This window comes from Maylandia zebra, linkage group LG1 (assembly GCF_041146795.1).
Source record: "Maylandia zebra isolate NMK-2024a linkage group LG1, Mzebra_GT3a, whole genome shotgun sequence".
Lineage (NCBI taxonomy): Eukaryota > Metazoa > Chordata > Actinopteri > Cichliformes > Cichlidae > Maylandia > Maylandia zebra.
This window is the reverse complement of record NC_135167.1, coordinates 13,543,075-13,564,729: the sequence shown is the minus strand read 5'-3', so window position 1 is coordinate 13,564,729 and position 21,655 is coordinate 13,543,075. Positions and strand designations below refer to the sequence as shown.

At 37.9% G+C, this 21,655-nt stretch overlaps 1 protein-coding gene across 2 annotated transcripts in view; it reads left to right on the top strand.

Moving 5' to 3' along the window:
• The window catches only part of mdga1 (MAM domain containing glycosylphosphatidylinositol anchor 1), a 213,650-nt gene that overhangs the window by 141,715 nt on the left and 50,280 nt on the right, over nucleotides 1-21,655 (top strand). For both annotated transcript variants that reach the window (XM_004539549.5, XM_004539548.5), the window contains exons 7-11: nucleotides 1,915-2,184; nucleotides 5,668-5,997; nucleotides 7,356-7,655; nucleotides 12,968-13,234; nucleotides 13,399-13,547. In XM_004539549.5, coding sequence (XP_004539606.1) covers nucleotides 1,915-2,184; nucleotides 5,668-5,997; nucleotides 7,356-7,655; nucleotides 12,968-13,234; nucleotides 13,399-13,547 — 1,316 coding nt within the window. The remainder of the gene's footprint in view (nucleotides 1-1,914; nucleotides 2,185-5,667; nucleotides 5,998-7,355; nucleotides 7,656-12,967; nucleotides 13,235-13,398; nucleotides 13,548-21,655) is intronic.

Sequence of the window (21,655 nt, the reverse complement as noted above, 5' to 3'; positions counted from 1 at the left end):
CCAGTGTGCTAATTAGTTATTGCAAAAAATATATATTAAGATCAAACATTGTTTACTTTTAATTTTATGTCTCCATATAGTAAAAAAGTATATAAAAGTCATCAACTTGTTGTATGTTTGTATGTGAAAAACCAGTTAAATCTTTTTTTTTCTTCTTTTTAAGCATTCACTTAGCCAGATAGTTTAAGGGAGAGTTACACAGATGATTTCCAGCCAGAGAGCCGTACTGTAACAACCAAAGATTAGTGACTTGTGACCACTGAGCAGCTCCAGTAAAGAAACTGTGGTTTGACTGCTTCGCCCCAGGCTGTTTTTACTCTAGTTGATGAGGGAGGTGAAAACCTTTCTATTCTAGTGTACCAAAAAGATTTCTGCGGCAACTTGGAGGATTTAAATGGGTGACATTTTGGTCACAAGCTAATTTCTCTCAATGTTAACCTCCTGTCACCCCATCTACACCTTGTGGCAAGATATGCAAAAACCTATTACAAGTTGTTGCAAATACTATTGCAGCCTACTAGAGCCATTTGAGTCTGCTGCTTAGACTGCTTAGGTTTACACTGAACTAGAATATATAATGAAACGTGTTTTGAACGTGAACTGTAAAAGAATCCATATTTGATGCTTCAAATAAGACAGAGACGCCTTTTAAACTAAACAACACAGGAAGCCAAAATTGTTATGTACACAAAATTGACTAAATATCCATTTACTGGTTTTATATAACTCTAAATTCCCAACTTTGACCTGCTTGCAACCGCCTGAATAGCTGAATTTAAAAAATATATGTTTATTGCAACTGATTTGAAAATATCAAATAAATATGAAACAAAATAAATGAAAAAGTGGTATAGGATATGCCATTTAAACTTTGCCTTAATGTTTCCATTTGATATTTGTGCAGACAGCATTCTAAATAGCATGTGGAAACCACAACGTGCGTTACACGGTTTTCACTGTTGCTTTGGATGTACGTCTCCAAACATCATTGTAGGTGGTTAATATCACATTTTTCATATTGTCCCCTCTTCAACTTTGGCCCCAGCTTTTACTCTGTTGTCTTTTACTCTTTTACACTTAGTTTTTCCCCGTCGTGTAGTATGTGTCCCTATCCTCACTCCTCTGCCACTTTTTTTCCCCTTTGGAACATGCTAGGGTCCAATTGATTTCTTTCTGTGCCAACAGCATTTTTCAGCCTCTTTTGCAGTAGCATTACGGGTCATCTTGTACTTTTCTGTTAGGTCAGTCATAGGAAATGGAGGCAGTGACTAGGCGATGATATGAGAGCAGAACAGGGACCTGAATTACCTTTGGTACACTGATTAGTTTGTACGGAGAAAAGCTATATAGAAAGACTCATGCTAAGACCCAGACAGCAAACAGACACTGAGATACAGGAACTGTAATGTTTTAATGTGGTGATTATCTTGCTATTTTTAAGTCTGGTGTTGGTAATGTTTTATGCCATTTCATGTATCACGTCTATTCTTTTTATGTCTTTCACTATTTTATTATTCTTTAACTCAGCTATTGGTTGCACTTTATGACCTTGCACTGTCTCTTTTATTGTACTGCTCCATCTTGTTTTGAGTGCTTTTACATTTTGCAATTTTTTCCCATCACTTGGGCTCTGTGAAACAGAGTTACATTGCAGTGTATTTTAATATGGCTGAAAAGACCAAATAAAGTGAACTTGAACTCGAATGTGAGCTTGAAACAAGCACATATTTATACGTACTTTCTATTACAATTGCAGGCAAAAGAAACTTTTAAAGACAGTAAAGTCATACCTTAAAAATGCTCATAATAGAAATGTTCACAACTTAATTTTTTCGCTGAAAAAACATGTATCGTTCCCATTTAAACTACTTTTGTTTGTCTGTTCGTTTCTTTCCGTGTGTCTGTGCCCCACAGGTCCACCAATGATCCGACTGTCAGTGAATGATACAGTGGTGGTGGATCCTGGTCAGGATGTGCGCATAACCTGTGAGGTCACAGCAGGTTTCCCTCTCCCCATTGTGACGTGGTCACGTTACCCTGGCCCTCTTCCCCTCAGTGCTCAAGTTCGAGGAGAATCACTGATTTTGAGAGCTGTCACACCAGCGGATGCAGGCTTCTACAACTGCACGGCAGTCAACAATGTGGGTAACCCTGCACGCAAGAACGTCAACCTCGTTGTGAGAAGTAAGTAATGTTTGTATGTATTTGCACCTGTGAAAAGGGGTGATGCTTTTGCAAAAAAAATAAAATAAAATCTAGATTTGTGTTTTTTACAACCTTGGTATAAACTAGCTCCAGTTGCACAATTGCAAAAGATTGTTTTTCAATTGGAATTGCTGTTTAAAAGATTCTGGATATACTTTCAGAATTAGTCTGAATGTGTCAATGAGACTTTTGGTGTTTTTTAAATATTGTCCAGTCCTCATGTATTTATTATTATTACTTAAAAAAAAAATATAGCAATGTGACATTCCCATGTGATAATACTGCATATGGTTGGCAGGAATTGTTAAATCTTTGCATAATTTAGGCTTCTCATTCACTGATTTTACAACTAAAAATCATGTTGCATTTAATTCTTTGGCTAGCCAGGGGGTAGTTAAAATAGTTGACAAAGGCACAGTCAGGATCCTTTTCTCATTGAGAAGTCTCGTACAACTGATAATTGCTTTATGCAAAGTGTCTGTATAGTCCTCGTTAGCTTCATTCGTTGACATTTGTGAGTCTGCGCGTGCATGCGAGTGTGTGGAGCTAGCTGCTGATCCGTCATTAACGAAGCTGATGTGAATCTTGTCAGAATGGGCGGGTTAGAATACAGAATACTTCCATTCTCTCTCCCCTCTGGCTATTTTTAGCCCCTTTAATCATCTTTATTCACTGCAATTAGTTAGACTGGAGTGGAAGCAATTAGCAACAGTCTCTTCTGTTAGTTAGCACTGTGGAGAGCGTATGTTAGATGGGCTTCTCCTGTTAGCTTAATGGGCCTGAACACACTGTCACACCAGCGCAGGTGGCAAGATGCTGAAAGAGACACACATTCACAGTCAGTGAGTTCATAAAGGAAAAAAGTCTGCAGGCAGGTAGGTAGACAAGTGCATCCAAATATTTAAGGAGTATACATGCACACACGCACTCACATTAATCAGGTAAAGTCGCAAGTTCATGTTAGCCATATGGTCACTGCTTCATATCCGTGGCTCCACCCAAGTATCTTGTTAACAAGCTCAAAGGAGTTTAAATCAAGCTCTCCTCTCCTCCTTACCCCCTGTCTCTCCCCTTCGTGGGGAAACAGAGAGCCATTTTGTATTCAACATGGAAATCTGTTGGGGAAACGGAGCCTTTGAAACTGAAAATTAAATGTGACAGTGTGAGAGTTACTCTTTGTCCTTGATTTTGTTTCCCCCCTCCTCCTTACCCCCCTGTTATTTTATTCTGTATTTGGCTCCTTTTGTCTTGGCTTCCTTCACAATTTGATTCTTCCTCTCTCACTCGCTTTCTTTCTTCTCTAATTTCCTCTTTCCTTTGGTACAAGGCGACCTCTTCATTTTTTTTCTTTTTTTGTTTTGTTAGTGGTGTTGGGGGTGGGGGTATTAACCATGCTTCTTCTCCTGCATTCTTCTGTTTAGTTTCTTTTTATTGAGTAGTATCAGTTCCTTCTTTTTGATCTCACGAATGTGTTTTTCTTCTGTTTGTTTTTTTAATTTTAATTTGTACACTTTACTATTCTGTACTGGAATGGAATACAACCGTTCAAATAATTTGCCTTTCCTATGAAATTTTTGACTTTTGGAAAATCTGAACAACCAAATACCGTATTTCCCGGACTACAAAGCGCACCTGAATATTAGCCGCACAAGCTAAAATTAGGGGAAAATCCTGTTTTGTACATACATTAGCCGCACCTGACTAAAAGCCGCAGGTGTTTCAATGTTGACTTATCATATGTAAGAGAATATGCACAAAGGGAATTGTCAGGAAAGAGATGGCTGTTTGGAGACACACCCCTTTTATTAATATTTTGAAAAACAAGTTCTGGGTACATATTTGCACAACTTTTTAGGTATATGTAAAAGTAGCGGTAATTACAAGTACGAAACATGTACTGTGCTTCATAAATGAGTAACAAATGTAGTACATAACAATAACCTACAGCACACCAGAAAAATAGATTCGGACTACCTTTTAGGCTCAAGAAAAGTCAGTCATTCACCACCATCTTCCTGCGCACTAAAACCACCAAAGTCCTCTTCTCCAGTGTCAGATACGAACAGGCTCAGGGTGGCTTCGTCATCCACTCTCAGCTTCTTTCCTTCGTTGTCACTTTCAAAACCAAAGAAATCCTCGTTGACAGTGTCAGAGTCGAACACCCTCAGAAGGGCCGTGGCAGTGTCCTCCTCTCCATCATGCAGCAGTCCAGCCCTTCGAAATCCGTTGGTGATCGTGGATGTTTTCACACTTTTCCACGCTGTCAGATTCCACCGGTGGAGTTGAGCATGACTTGCTTTTCGCAATTTCATTGCCGCTCGTCATCCACGCCTCCGGCTGAACATGTAGCGCTACTTTGAAGTTCGTTTTTCGCGCTACTTGTACGGCACTATGTTGCCTGGCGGATGGACATGTGACCAACATACCACTCTTGAACCCCGATACTGTGTGTCTGATCACATGCCCTTCCGCCAGGCAACGTAGTGCCGTACAACAGCGGAACAAACAAAACAAATCGTCTTACGATATGACAAAAATCATGGATAATCCATAGAAAAGCCGCACCTGACTAAAAGCCGCAGGGTTCAAAGTTTGTGCAAAAAGTAGCGGCTTATAGCCCGACAATTACGGTACTTGGTTCCTTTGTAAAGTGTGTCAATGAATAAAGGGGATGCAAAAAATGTTCACATACATGTCAAGAAGCATTTGCTATCTAAAAATAGTTTTATATATCAAATCAAAACTCTCAGTTGAAAAAGAACAATAAATGAAAGTGGTATTTGTTGTTCTCCGGTCAGGGTGTGCGAGATGAAGATTAAGGCTTTTACATTAATTATAACTCTGCTTTGGTCATCTTCAACTTCCAGGTTAATTTCAGCTTAAACCAATTTTCCCACTCTCATGACTTACAGTTGGTATGATTCTCCTGACAGTACACAGAATTGCAAAGACAGACATGTTAGGTCAACTTGTAAGATTAGAAAAGCACTACATAAATGTGATTACTTTTTACATCTCTTAATGATTTCGTTGAACAAATGATTGCATGAGCTAATTTTTTCATCTGGTTATGTTGAGGTATGCCCACTGTATCTCTGGGCACTCTCTCTACAGTGTCTCCTTGATTAAATGTGCTAAAAATTAATGTATGTCCTTGGGTTGTGCTTTTCTGTTTTCCTAGGGACTATATATATAGTTTAACTACAGAAAACTCTAAATTAAGTAAAGACCAAGTGGAAATTAAAAGATAAATAAGAGCATTTAGCAACTGTAGTAGTGGGAAAAAAAGACAGACCTTGCCAGTGATACCTAGTCATGCTTATCCCTTTTATTAATTTTTTTTGCATTATTATTTTAATTTTGTATTTTTTTTTAGTACATTTTGTACCAAATGCATTTATATTGTAACAAATATTAAATAATTTTCTTCTTTCTTTTTTCCCTCTCTACCACCACAAAAAGCAATGAGCAACCTCACCTTCCAAATTACACCAGACTCTAACAAGGACAGTGAAACCATTCAAATGGGTCGTGACCTTAAGCTCTCATGCCATGTTGATGCCACCCCCCAGGACAAGGTCAACTATACCTGGTACAAGAACGGGGCACCAGTCTTCAACTCAGATAGTTTGATTTTACTGCGCAGTGACCCAGACATGGCACCTGGCACCAGCAGTCTGGAGATTGTGGACATGAAATTCAGAGACTTGGCCACCTACAGCTGCATGGCCAGCTTTTCAGGCAGCACAGTGCGAGAGCTTCGTGTTGATGTCAACATTTCTCAAAACAGCGGTAAGAGTTTCCCCTTTTTCCTTGTTATTCTTTGTACATGTATATGTATAATGATGGCTCAATAAATATTTGTCTATTAAGGCCACGAGCACATGCAGATTCAAATGGGTTACGGTTAGCTGTAAATCGCCCATGCATTTAATTAAGCTCTTGATCGTCATTAATAAATATGTATGGTGGCAACCACTTAATAGAGGTTAGGCAGTTGCTGTTTGTGGAATAAACAAACTTCTAAAACAAACATGTTTGAGTTGACTGATAAACTAATTGAACAAATGTTCAGGTACACAATGCTGCTTAACCTAAGCAGTACATTTAGTATGTAAAAAAAACAAACAGTTTTTCCTAAATCTAAAGGGGTGTAATTTTTCATGAATTATATGAATCTTAACACTATCTCATGCCAATGATTAAATATTCTAGCAATCTGTGTTTTTACATCATGTGACATGTTAAAACATAATAGCTTAGTGGTTTACCCATTCACCTAACAACTGAAAGATCCTAGGTGTGATTCCAGGAAATCCATTTGTGGTTGCACCAAGAAGGGCATCTCAAAATTACAAATTAAATATGCAGAGCTACCCGCTGTGCTGCAACCCCTTGTGAATAATGGAACAACTGAAAGTTAGCGTCTTCATTCAGACAGTTTTTATCCCATTTCTTCCCTCTCTACCTCTGCCTTGCACTGCTTGTTGCTTTGATGGTTCAGTTGTGTGTGTTCATGTATTCTTTCTTGTGTGTTTTAAATCATAATATATACTTAATCCTAGTAATAATATTTTTAATGTTCCCACATGTCATTAAAACTGTGCGATTGTCTAATAAAATCAGCTCTTTAAATGTCAGTGCCTGTCATACAATTTTATTGTCCATCTGTCTCTGTTTCCCTAGTTTTTGCCAGTTTATCCATTAGCACTATCTGATATTTTAAATCATGTTTGCCCTCGGACTTCTTGTTAATTAATCTGAAATTTATTTTTGATCCAGAAAAAAAGTGCCAGTTTCTCGTTAGCTTGGCAACAAGGACAAGGATTACTTTATTAACCTTAGAGCCCAAGGTTATGTATTCGTGCTTACACTTTTCTAATGTTACTGACTACGTTGGAGGATATTTTAAAGTGGAAACTCTAACAATAGCCAAGGGTTTAAGGAACTGTTATTAAAAAAAATATATATATCTATATATATATATATATATATATATATATATATATATATATATATATATATATATATATAGTACTGTTATAGCAATTTCTAAACAAGAATTATTATCTGATCAGATTATATGGAAATGACAAAAATTAAATTCACACTTTGTCTTACTTGCATTTTTTGTCTTTGCTTTCTCCCAGTCTCTCCTCCAGTGCTGACTGTTCCACCCGGACGTCAGGCTGTAAGTGTGCGAGAGGGAGGTAATGCCGAACTGGTGTGCTTAGTCGTAGATGGCAAACCACGTCCTCCTATACTGTGGTCACGGACAGAAAAGGACTTGCTAATGCCCTCGGGGAAGCCCACAGTGGAGACGCCTGATGGTCGCTTGAGGCTAAAGAACGTTAGCCGGGACATGATGGGGGCATACAGGTGCCAGACTGCTCCATACAATGGGCTTAACATTAAACGCAGAGAGGCACAGGTTCAACTCAATGTGCAGTGTAAGTATGGATCAGCGTACTTTCAGTTCAACATCCAAAATCCTTTGGCTTAAGCTGAATACAGGTCGCTCAGATTAAGAATATATCCTGGTGTCAGTAAGTCTAGGTTAGTGTAAACTCTTTTCAAATACTTTTTTGGGTGCAGCTTGTGTACTATTAGGAAAATGCACGATAATACATGATAACACCAGCAAAAAAATTTATGATTCTGAAGGCGTCACAGAAGCTAGGAAGGAAACTGGCTGTTTAACTTCAGAGTGCAAGGTGCCTAACCTATTGCATCTCACACATTTTACATTTTCTGCAATTAATCGATCAAAGTTTTCAGTTACAATCAAGGAAATAATTTCATAATCCATTTCTAAATTTCTAAATTTGCTTACTTACAAAGAATTGAACAGTCTTTAACTTTTAGTAGAAGGTTGAATTGAATGGAAAGAGTATTATTCTATGCTTGACTGTGGGGATGGTCTTATTTGGGTCATATTCAGCATTTGGTTTCCTACCGCCAATGCGGCAATTTGATATTAAAGAGCTTGATTTTGTTGTCATCTGACCGCAACCTTCTCCTGTTAGTTAGATGTTCACTAGCAAACTTGAGCAGGGGGCTACTACAGGATTGAAATCCTTTGGATCATTGACAAGCTCCTTCTGTGTATATATTTCTTGGGTTTCTGAATAATCACACCAGTAGTTGTCATCCTCCCACCAAGGTTCTTGCTGATGTTTTTGTAGCTCATTCCAGCTTTGTCAGGCTCTACAATCTTGTTCTTTGACAGCTTTTTGGTCTTGTCCATTGTGGTGGAGAGGTTGGAACGGAAGAAATGAATTAACTGGACAGGTGCACGCTAATTTCTGGACTTTAGGTTAATATTGTCTCTCTGTCCATTAAAATGAACATACGGCAAAAATGAATGACCTTTTATTTCTTTGTAAGTGGGCTAACTCAAAATTTTAGCAGAGGATCAAAGTATTGTGATCCCTTATAGGGGAGCATGTAGCGACTAAAGAGGGGAGAAAAACATGCTTACTAATGGGCAGCGAGTGGAAACACGTAGAGAAAAAATCATTTTGACAACTTTCCAACAGAGACCTGTTTCTGTAAATTAAAGAACATATCCTGGTTTTTTTTTTTAATTATTTTACTTTTCCATTAAATTTAAATAATCACTTTTCTTTCTCTCACCCTCAGTGAAGTCATAACAGTTATACTTCACTAACAACTATGGACCCTATCAGCAGATAAGAAATTGTAAAAGGTGGAACAGAAAGCAAATGAGGACATACCTCTATTGCTCAGAGGCAGCTTTCACTAAACCTACTGCTTTCCCTTTGTGAACATTCGACTGAGGTCTGTCATTATAAAACTCCCAGAGGATCTACTTTGAGAGAGGAGAGGATGTGTCTTAGTAACGTAACGCATCATTTTGATACCTTTTTCCTTCCCATGAGGTTATCTTCTTTTACTTACTTTTACCATCCTGGAACTTTGACAGCCCTTATCAGTGCTAAGTCATGGAATGTGTGAGTACTACACATCAGCCTGCATATGTGTAAAACTGAGCAAGCCTTTTGCAAAACTTTCAGCCCTTTAAAAGAATATCTCTTCTTCCTTCAACTACTTGAATAAAAACATAACTTTTATTTCTCATTTATGTTAATGTTGTAAGAGTTAGACACTGTGGAATTGTAGATATAGTATATATAACTTCTATATAAATATAGGTATATTAGGTATATACTAAAGAAACTGAGTATATTTTTAACCAGTTGACTTAGACAGTTGTTTTAAGTTGATACATAGATAATTTTTTTGCATGGTAGTCAATCTGTGAAGTCAGTTTTGAGGTAAACAGTCATTGATAAATTGTATATGTATTTTTTTTTGTTGTCAAGGAACATTGAAACATTGTAACACTGAAAGTAAATTGTTTATTTCCATGGCTTCATTCATAGATTTAAAAAAAAACTCTCACTGTTCATTCTGCCAAAAAAGTCAAAGGCTTTTTCTTTTATCTCTCCTAAAAACTGTATATTTATCAGGAAGTAAAGGACCAATTTCCCACCTATTTACTGACCTACCTGATAAATACAAGCCCAAATTAGAGCCCTCTCCTCTCCTCCCCTCTTCTCTGCAAGGCGGATTTACAGGGCTTACTAATGCAGGCAGGGTGCAAGGGCGACACTCTGTGAGCTCTGCTGTCTGCACTGGCCAACTCTGATTAATGGACCAGGTGGCCACCGCACTATGGACAGCGAAAGAAACGGAGCAACGAGACAGCTACATGAGCAGGAATAGGAGTGAGCATAACGGGGTTAAGAGAGAGCTTGAAACAGGAAAGCATGGATGGTGATGGGGGGAAGGGGGAAGAGAGGATGAGAAGGTGCTAACAAAGCGAGGGACTGGTTGGCAAATAGAGAAACAAGAACATATTTCAGTGCAGCCAATCAAATTGTGGAAAATAAATTTCCCACTTTTATTCAGCTGCGCCTTTGTCCCCTGACTTAATTTGTTTATTTTATCACGTTTCTTTGCTTTATTCTGTTTACCACTGTTGATTGATGTGAGGGAAGGATGGCATCATTTTTTAAGGCCGATGTAATTAAGTGGATAGGCAGATGCTCGCCACTGTTTCCACTCTTGCCTCTCCCACTCCCACTTTTGCCTTGTATCACTTCTATACTTGCCCAGTGTTCCTTTTTTCCCTCCTGGAGAGGTGGCTGTTCTTCCTCATTGCCATTCTCATCATCATCAATCAGTTAACTGCTGGCCATGAGAGAAGACCTCTCTCTGTCTTGTCATTCTCTTTCTGCATCCTGCATTCTCTCATTCACTCCCCACCTCCCATACTCAATCACTGACTTCTCTCACTTTCACACTGCACGTTCCCTATCATTTGTCTTCCTCTTTGTCTTCTTCTTTAAGAGCGATCCTTTCTTCTCTCATCCCTCCTTACCCCTCATGCATGCTACCTTCCTCTCTCAGTCTCATGTAAATTGATTTTCTCTTTGTGCACTGTAAATGTTTGGCTTGGTCAGTGTTGCATTCCCGGATGAATTCATTTCGCATTCAATAAGATGGATAGCGATGGTGTGTTTACATGGATTATAGTCTTTTGACTATGAAACATTGCAACAGTGTGCTATGAGTCCTGAATGAGAAGCAAATAAATGCAAAAGCAATGCTCTGGAGAATTTTGGGGGGGAAAAGTTTAATTAGAAAGTAAAATAACCACAAAAAGTGGAATCTATTTGAGCAGTTGTTGAAATGAATATATTAGATGAGAAAGGGAACTGTGCTAGCTTAATGATTTCTAAATTGATTACATACCAACGTATAACTCACCTCTGTTTTCCTCCTTGCTTCTATTGCCATTCCTCCACGTTTTGCCTTTTTTCTTTATCCTTCTTATCTATTTCCAAAGTCAGCAATCAGTATGCATATGTGCTGTAAGTGGGAGCAGGGTGTGTGACCATACACTAATCAATCCACTAGGATTACAGTATGACCTTTGACCACTTACACATCCCTCAGCGTCGCACATCATCACATAGCTGTGGGTGTAGGGAGTAGCTAAACATTAGTTTTGAGAGATCAGAGAGGCAGTAATTGTAACAGAGTACACAACACCCAGTTAGCATTTGTGGGAAGAACTTTGGATACATGCTGGGAATCTAGACTATAAGCCAAAAGACAACCTAGTGGCTGAGACGTTAAATGCTTTGGTGGTTTGCGATCTTTTTAGCATTCAGGTGCTTACTCACATTTCTTTGACTGGAGTGCTGGCATAGAATGGTAAACTGATTTCAAACAAGAATTTGGTTTGGCTGTGTATACCCGTCCGTAGCAAAATAAACAACAGCAACAAGAAAAAAAAATATTATTGAAAGTTTTAGTCATAGTGAATTTAAATGTATCTTCTTCAGTTCTTTAGCTTTCAAGAATATGTATTAAATGGATAATGTGTTCAGGCAGGTTATAGCTCTCAGCTTATCTATTCTGGTTTCTGATGTGTAAAATGCAGAAGCTGCTGAATCCTTAAACTTAAATTACGTTAGTCTTTAAAAAGGTGTAACATCTGTGTGTAAATAAAACATTACTTGTCTAGCATCTTTCTTTCAATTGAGTGCAACTCAGCGTAATCAATTAGTAATAGACATATATTATTAATTTAATTAGTAACACTATTAACATTGACTTTATAAGACAGAAAAAGAAGAGAGTTTTTAACCATTATTTTTAATCTCTATACTGTAGAGGCAGGTTTAGGTTTCTGTTTAATCATATCAACACCTCCATTGTCAGCCAACCGGAGATTTTGATATTGTATAAAGCACAATAACAGGATCTCTGTTTCTCTTTCCCTCCCTGCTCCTTGCTTTACATTATCTTACCGTCTTTTTCTTCCCTCCATACTGCAGCTCATTCTGTCTGTCTAAATTACAGGCATAACATAGATTAGACTATAATTACACATCTGTGTCTGATAAACTTGATTCATAAGGGGCGCTAGTCATGCTGTATCACCTCTGGGCCTTAACACCAGATCTCATCAACGTTAGTACTGCAGTACCACCATTAGCATCTTGTCTATTATCTACATGATTAGCCAGGGGTGAACTAGCTGGCTGGTGATTTGTGGCACAGTAATTTGGCTGTGTTGTGTCTTGGCTGACCCCAGGGCAGCAGTGGCTGGTCAATCATTAACCACAAAGGCACACATCACTGTTGACAGGTTAATTACAACTGGTTAGGATAGGTTAGAAGCAGGGATAAGAGTGTGGCTCGAAACGCCTGATCCCTTGTGGCAATAACAGTTGTTTTGTGTTGGATGATTTGTAACAACACATTTTTTATAATGGTTTAAGAAAATCCACTTTGCAAAGAACATAAAGAAGTGAGACATGGATGACACTGTCTTTGCAGTCCATTTGGTACTACATGTCTAAGACAAGTTTCTGAGATTAAAATGTGGGTTTTTTTGGAAATGTCTGTTTCAGTTTATCTTCATTCCCTTATGATGAAAACAATTTTTAACATTAGAAACCAGCTAGACCAAACTAATTTTCAAATGTTTATCTGCATTCATATTCACAAATTAAGTTACTGCACAGTTACTGAATATAAGTAAGAGAGAATAAAATAAGGATTCAGCTCTACAATAAAGTACTTGTGCAAAAACCTAATAATGAGTATTAGACTTGCAATAACAGTGGCAAGGCTGTTTAAAAAATGCTACTGCTGCACTTGCATAAAAACAGAGTATAATATTCACTTTATTATTAAAACACAAGTGTTTATTTTTCTGCAGACCCTCCCATTCTGGACCCAGTCTTTCAAGATGTCCGTTCCAGGAACTATCAAATGGTAACCCTGAGATGTACAATCCTACGATCAAACCCTCCTCGCCTAACAGACATCCGCTGGTTCCGTAATGGTGACTTCATCCGTATGCCAATGCCAGACCTGAAGGAGACACCGGAGCTGAAGTTCAAACTGGAACCCACCAACAATGGCTCTTACGAGTGCCGAGTGAGCAATACTGAGGGAACATCAGCATGCACATTTAATGTCTCTGGTGAGTGTGCCATTAATGGAAAAAAAGTCGTAATCCTCTTATTATCAGTTTTATATTCCTGTACTCATTCACCCTTACCTCCATATAAAGATTTATTTTTCCTTCTGTGTCATTCAGTAATTTTTATAAAACATTGTTGCTCTATATCGCTCTCTGTCATACAGCACAACCATACAATGCTGAGTTTTACTTTGATACACCCAACCCTGTCCGGATTCTGAAAGGAAACAACTATTCCTACAATTTGCAGTGGACACAAAAAGAACCTGATGCCACAGATCGCATCATAGGATACTGGATTAATGTTCGAAAGGTAAAGTTCCCCCATATTTAATCCATCTATATATATATATATATATATATATATATATGTATATGTATATATATATATATGTATATATGTATATATGTATATATGTATATGTATATATATATATATATATGTATATGTGTATATATATATGTATATATATATATATATGTGTGTGTATATATATATATATATATGTGTGTGTATATATATATATATATATATATATATATATATATATATGTGTATATATGTATATATATATGTATATGTGTGTACTGTATGCCTATTTGCATGCCTCATTACACACATATCCTGCGTGTAGTATCTTATAGTATCATTCGTGAGATCTTGACAAGAGGCAAGTGCAGTGGATTGACAAACACCAACTCACTGACTTTGTTTATCAAGCACTCATGATACTGATTTGATTGGTCTAACTTTATCCAAGGCAAACTTTGGTCACCTGCCTTTGTAAAAATCACCTCTAAAGCTGACAGCTTGTATAGATAAAAAGCATACACACAGGACTGTAAGCAGGAAAGTTTACATTCTAAGTAAACATGGGGCTTTATGAGCTTGGGAAGTGTCAGAGTGTCAGACATGTGTAGACAGTCAAAGCCACTCATTTCCTTTCACTCATGCACTCAACTTTACTTTTAGGATTGTATTGTATGTTTGTTTTTGTTTTTTTATAAAAAAAAGTTTTGTATTAAACACACTTGTGTTTCCTTGCAGTGATATATCACTCTGAGGCAATTCCTAGGCAGGATTTATCAGCCTTCTGGACTTTTTATTTTAGATTTGCCACATATATTTAATTTGCTGTCTGGATCTGAGTGCCAGACTAGTACTAATGTGTTTATTACCAATTCCACAATGAAAGGAATGCCATCTTTTAACCACATGAGTCGAAAGACAGTTAGCATTTTTTAAATCCATTTTCATGTTTTAGCTTGCCCTCAAAGGATTGACTTTCTATTGAGGCCACTACATTTCTGGAACCCCGTGAAGGTTGTTAAATGAGTCTTGCAGTCACAAATTAGATTAAGCGTGTACTGAAGAAGCTTTTAAAACCTTAACTTCTTTCAACTCAATTTTGAGCCAAAACAAGGTGATGTTTTCACCATGATCTGATACACCACATTTATGTACGTTTGCATAAACTCGTAGGCTTTATGACTGACCCTCGACGAAATCCAGTACTTTCGGAGCCCCTAATAGGACAATGATCTAAAATTAGGAACCTCTGTCCACAATAGTAGAGCACCCTGAGGCCATGTTCTTGTTATGTTTCAAGCATCTACTCGTATATTACTGGCCTTTGTCAGAAGACATGAAGGTAGTGGTGAATTATACACAACTGGCTGGGGTTGGGTATGGTGTGCATGCATGTGTGTGAGAGAGAGACACTTAAACAGAGGGAACGTGAGGACTGCCAGCTTGCTTTTGTGTGGATGAATAGTTAATTCCCCTCCTGCTTCAAGACTTGGCTGCTTACCTTATTAAGTAAGGCTCTTCTGGGAGACAGAAAATGAGCACTAGTCTTCGTAAGATGCACATTAGATTGCATGCCTAAGCTCTCTGAAAACTCACTCTTCCTCCTTTGTTTCATCAACCTCTCCTGGCTGTCCTCGCCTTTTCTGCTATGTATCCTTATTTCACTTTAGTCTCTTACCTACTGTCCGTCCCATTTCTTTCTCCCTTTGTGCCTTGGTCACACTTTTGCATTCAGTCCTTCCAGCCCTCTCGGTCTCTCTCTCTCCCTCTTTCTCTCTCTCTCTCTCTCTCTCTCTCCATCTCCGTAAACTGCAAACCTAATGGCATTTGATGTCGGGTGAACCATGGGAAGCGGAATAGCGCTGATAAATAGTGGCTGCAAGTTCTTATGCCGACAGTGTTAAAATAATGAGTTGCATTAAGTGGCAGTTTAGGACTTCTTAAATGTTGTTAAGCTTTAATTGAATTTCAAGGTTTTTACCTGAATTTTTTTTTTTTTATGTGTTCATTAGAGAGTGAAAAGAGACAGAAAAATAAGGAAGGCATGGAGGTTGTGAGCAAGAAAGTGAACGGAAGAGTGCGAATGGAGAGAAATACGATGCAAATTAAAGAAAAACATCAAATCTCACTGGCCCTCTCAACTATTAAATAGAGTACGAGAAAATTCAAATGTAATACCATCTCAATTTCACAACCCATCTATTTCTGAAACATTTTCTCCAGCTCATCCTTTTAACGCCTTGGCACTCTATCTTTTTAGCACCTACAAAATGATATGGGGGTCTCATGAGAAACAAGCAGGTATAGAGGGGAATACAAGAGGACTCGGTTCGTGTAGAACAGCACTCTTCATCGCAGATCTGACTACATGACTATAACTTTTATACTTTTTGCTTCAGCTTGATTCTTTTATTATGTGTGAATAGGTATGTTTTAAATGAGATTTAATGCAGATTTATTCTGTTTTATGCCTGAAGAATATGAATGTATTTCATATTGTATAACTGGCATTAATATATTTACTCGTTTGAACAAGGAATGTCCTTGTGTGTGTGCGCGTGTGTGTGTGTTCGCATGGCAGTTTATGTGGTTTACACCAAGACTCATTGGCAGGCTATGAAATCCTTGCTTACACGTCTTAATTTAGTTTCATTCTCCCTGCAGGGGGTTTCCCTGTGTTTGAATTAACAGTGTTGACAGGGCCTTTTTTTAAAAAGCCTGTCCTCACTCCACGTTTCCTCGAGAGATAATAAATTAATATGTGATAATTTTACCTTTTTACAGCAAGAGCAGCTGATTTACTTTTGTTTCTCAAGGCTTTGATATTATTTTGTCTCACACTAGAGCTGGGCGATATGAGATTTTTTCATATCACGATATGTTTTTTTCATTTCAGGCGATAACGATATCTATCACGATATAAGCCAAATAACTATATTTGTAAGATTTAAATGTGCCGTTGCTCACAAGTAAAATGTGAAATAATCAGCAGCTTGTTTTTATTTAAATATTTATTTCCCATAATAAGTTCAACAGGGTAGATGTACTTAAGGAACATGAGACTTTTTCAGATAAATAAAGGCAAATATTGCAAACTACACAAAAGGCAGCCGCTAAAGCGTTTAAGTTTCAAAATAGAACAAACGAAACAGACTAAATTGTCAATTCCACTTAGAAACAAAATATTAATTCTAAAAATAAATCTTAGTTTGTTTTACAGAAGAACAGACAAAACTGACTAACTTTTGTCAATATCAAATAAACTGAGAACTAAAAGGAAATTCTCAATCTCTCCTTGTTGTATAGCTGAGCTTTTCAAACAGTTTTAACAGTTACTTTAGTCTGACAAAAGCCGAATGACGAATTAGCGCTTCCAGTCAGAGACTGAGGCTACGTCCACACGTACACGGGTATTTTTGAAAACGGAGATTTTCCGTTTTCGTTTTAAAAAATAATCCCGTCCACACATAAAGGCAGAAATGAAGGAAAACGCTGCTATGAACATGCCAAAGCAGCAGGTGGCGCTAGATTCCTAACCATGCAGAAATGTTGGCCAATCAGAAGTCTAGAAGCCTCGGTGGGAAAAAGTAAACAAAGCTGCGGCATAGAAGCAGAACCGAGTCGTATGTGTGGAGGGACAGTAACTGTGTGTATGTGTAAGCATTTAAACACTGCAGAGAGTAGAATTAACAGTATTGTAGAAATTCATTTCACTGAAACAATAACGTGGCGCACAGTGTGACGCATGCACCAGTTTATTGTATTTCCAGACTTGCTTTCGGCACAATTTACAGTGCACGCTACTCTGTTTTTTGTCAGACTTGAAATAGCCGAAATACCTTCACACTACGGAACTTCTATGGCTCTTCCGTTTGACAATCTCTCCGGCGTTGGAACCATCATCTGTTTTCTCTTCGGTCACGCTCGGTTGATTTTTCTAGTCGGCACACTCATTTCCTCCATTACGCGCTGGCTCCATTACCCGCTGGCTGCTTCCCAAACAAACACACGTGCGGCTTGGCACTTGTGCTGTACGTAACAAGTCACGCGACGTGACGCTGCGGCTGTGATTGGTTCGGCTCTGCGCTACTTAGTTTGGATTGGCTGACCTTTTTTTTTTTTTTTTTTTTTTTTTTTTTAAGAGGACAAGAGCGGCGAGGTCTATCGCGATAGCTTAATTTCTCTATCGAGTAAAAGTTATATCGCGATACATATCGTTCTATCGCCCAGCTCTAGCTCACACACACAGAAAGCTCAGGGTTTATGTCATCAGAATTCTTCTGTGATGCATGTGCACTCATGTGTTATGTAAATAAATATGATTCAAACCCAAGAGGGTCAAATTTGTAGAATTTCTTTGCTGAAAAGTAGTTACACATTATCAAAATCTAGAAATACACATAAACAACTGGGAAGAACAAGAAAGGTTTAACGTGCTGGTCATCAAACTTGAAATGGACATTCAGAAAGCTGCTTAGTAAACATGTCTTTAACTCTAAGAGAAAGTGAATCAGTCTTTTGCTTTGCTTTAGTTGCATATATTTGCATGCAGTTATGTTGAAGTTTTCAATTCAGTTTAATTCATTTCAACCATCAACAATTTAGCGACAATTGGCAGCTCAAGACACTTTATTATGTATTGCAAAATAAAGTTCCTGCTATTGTATATTACAGATAAAAATCCCATTGATTAAAAATGTACCTTTGAACAAACACTTGACTACTGCGAAGAACAAAAAATAAATGATTACATGAAGAAAGGCAGCACTAGGTTCAGGACGTGCACCATCTGCAGTGACCTGTTGGAGTAAGGGGAAAGGAAAGAAGAGCACAGAGAGAGCATTACATAGAGAGGTCTCCACTTAGAGGGATGAAGGCAGTGGTTGTCTGCAGCTGCCACAGCTATGGAAACGCGGGTGTTTCCAATTGATTGAGAAGTCGAGTTGGTGAAGTCTCCTTTGATCCACTCAAAACAGTCCTCTACCAACTGTACAAACGATGACTAGCTGACACTGGAGTCTCTCACTGCTTGTGTGCTGAAATATTTCACTGTGTGTGCTTACACTGAAGCTAGCTGATTGAACTCTGTTATTTCACTTTGCTCTCTCTTCATTTTATGATTTTTTTCTGTAGGCTTGTAAATCAAATTTATAAAACTCTGGTCTTTTTCCTGACTGACTCTAACCGCATCTTTCCATTAACCTCGTATGCAATAACATGGCCTTGGTGAATGTTTTTGAATATCCTTATTAACTCTTGCCAATCAGAAACTACTTTTTTACTTCTGTCCTTACATACACTCACTGGACAGTTTATTAGGTACACCTTGCTTCAGAACTCCCTTAATTATTTAGGGCAAAGATTCAATAGGGTGCTGGAAACATTCCTCTGTGGTTTTGGTCCCATTCTATGCACGTGTTGAGGGTCACATATGGCAACAGACTCAATAAACTGATCTGCAAGGCCAGTAGTGTTGTGGGGATGGAGCTGGACTCCTTTAAGGTGGTGTTGGAGAGGCGGATCTTGTCCAAGATAAGGACAATGCTGGACAATACCTCCCCCCACTCCCTGATGAGGTAGCCAGTCACAGAAGCATGTTTAGTGAAAGACAGATTACCCAAAAAGATTGGTTGTGTTGTATAATCACAGATGCTCTTCTGCATATCTTGGCTGTAAAGATTCATTATTGTATTTACTGTTGCCTTACTGTCCCTATTGCTATAACTTCAATTGCCTTTCTCCCTGATTCTAAGGTTATATTGAACATATCTACATTCCTCAGTGACCTGAGTTGCTGACATGTCATTAGCTGATTAGATATTTTTGAAAAGATGTTCTTAATAAAATAGGCTGGTTAGTGTATAGCATGTTTGCATTTTAAGAAAACATGTTATACACGTTTTCAAGAAGATACAAAACCAGGAACGTTACACATATTCTCCCATTGTTTTGTTTTTTTACAGTCAGCATGATTTTAAAACTAATGTAAGGAAAATATCAACCTGGTAACCAAGAAACCTCTTTAGCCATCTTTAGATGGAAATTAGTCAGCTAACTCCCTTCTAACTTCTAAGTCCATTAAACTTCATAAATCCTGTTTCTCATGATGACTGGATGTTAAACTTAATTGTTACACCTGGTAGAGCAGCCACACTCATCATTTTATTTAATATGAAAGAATTTAGACAGTTTTTAACCCTCAGTGATGTTGCAGTGTTTGTTTGACTTTGGAACCTGAAGAGGACCTGGAAACAGCTAATGACATCAGACTTAAAGAGTGAATAGTCTCTCTCTCACACTAGCCAACTCGTTTTATTGCCTAAACCACATTGACTGGTTTTGGTGCCTAAACCTGCATATACACTGGAAGCGATTTGCTCATTGCTGTGAATTGCTTTCAGTGTGTATGTTGCTTAAGCCTAAGAAAACATCAAGATCAAATCAAACAACACACAAAAATGAAGCTAAAGCCTAAAAGAAACCAAAGAAAGTGTAAAAATCACGAATTCAGTGTGTGATTCTGGTGACAAAGTGACTTACTCAAATTCAGCTATTGCCAGAAATGAAATATAATTTATATTTGTATTCTTTTCATTTCTTTGTTTGTTTGTTTTTATCCATTTTTATTCAAAAAATCCCTTTCCTGTCTGAATATTCTTCACCTCTTTTCTATATTGACCAGTCTAAACCCAAGTTGTGTGTGTTATATCACTGAAGTTGTTCAGCTAGTAGCTGACCTGCCTTCACATAATAACTATTCAGGTTCTTGCACTCTAAGATTTAGCCACACACAGTCACACAAAGTGTCTCTGTGCAAGCACACAGTCCACATTACCATATATATGAGAGATGAAAAATATTCATGATGAATTAGAGTTGTACATTAAATCAAATATAGGAATAATTTATGTACATAACTAGCCCAACAAGGCAGATACACACGTATGTTTGCACACAGATAGACCACATAGGCCTTTGTAAGCATAACTTTTCAATAGACAGAGTGCAAAGAAATGCATCAAGTATCAGTAAATTGCTGGATCAGTCATAAAAGAGAACCATTAACAGACGATAATAGAAAAATTAACCTTAGCACAAGGCTGCCTCGCCGTATGCTGTCAGTCCACATTTCTGTCATTTACAGATCACTCTGCCTCCATGGTCCTATTTCATAGCACAAGTTCTCCTGCTCTTGCACTCTTTTACACAATATTTGTCTTGTTGTGTCTTTATTAAAAGTCCGATGGCAATACAGATGAAAATGCTGTTTGGCTGAAAGTGTCTGTACAGCAGGCAATATGTCAGTCCCACTCCTGTCTCATTCTGTTGTTCCCTTTGTACTATTTTGTTGCACTCTTACCCCTTTCCCCTTGCCTGTCACATAGACTCACACAAATAAGCATAGAGACACTGACAATATGTCCTGCTGAGGAAAGCAGAGAAAGACAGAGGCAGGGTGAAACAGACTTCAACCTGTGGTAGGAGCAGCTGGCTTCTCTAAGTCACACTTCAGCACCTCATTGATCCAGTGGTCCTAGTTCCAAAGAGTGTATGTGCATGTGTGTTAAAGTCCCCTCATAGTTTTTCAGTATCATTAATCTCCAGCGCACTGCATGTACGTGTACACACACATACACACTGCCCACTCATTAATAAAGGATAATATATTTCCAAAACTCAGGCAGATATTCACTCATCTCTTCTTGCTAACACACACTCTATACATTTTAAATGTGCATAACTTTTCTTTCCTGCTGTATTCCATATAAATATGCATATCCGATGTGTGAGCAGAGTGTAAATGTTTTTTATGGCTCAATATGAGCATAAGTTGGTGCTAAAAGGGTGCAATTCATAGTCTTCTGCATCATATGATAGTGTAAATGCTCCAGCAACGGAGCAAATATCTGAGGAAATCACTCATCTGCAGTTGGAGTTGCAGTTGATTACAATAAATAATAAGCAACAACAGCACCAAAAGAATGGACAAATGATATTCATATCATGCCCTATAGTACTTGACAAGACTCGTTGCTTTTGGAGAAATTGAAGCCGTAAACCATTTTTGGCCTAAAACTTTATTAGGCTGTATTATTGCTTTTACTTAAAAT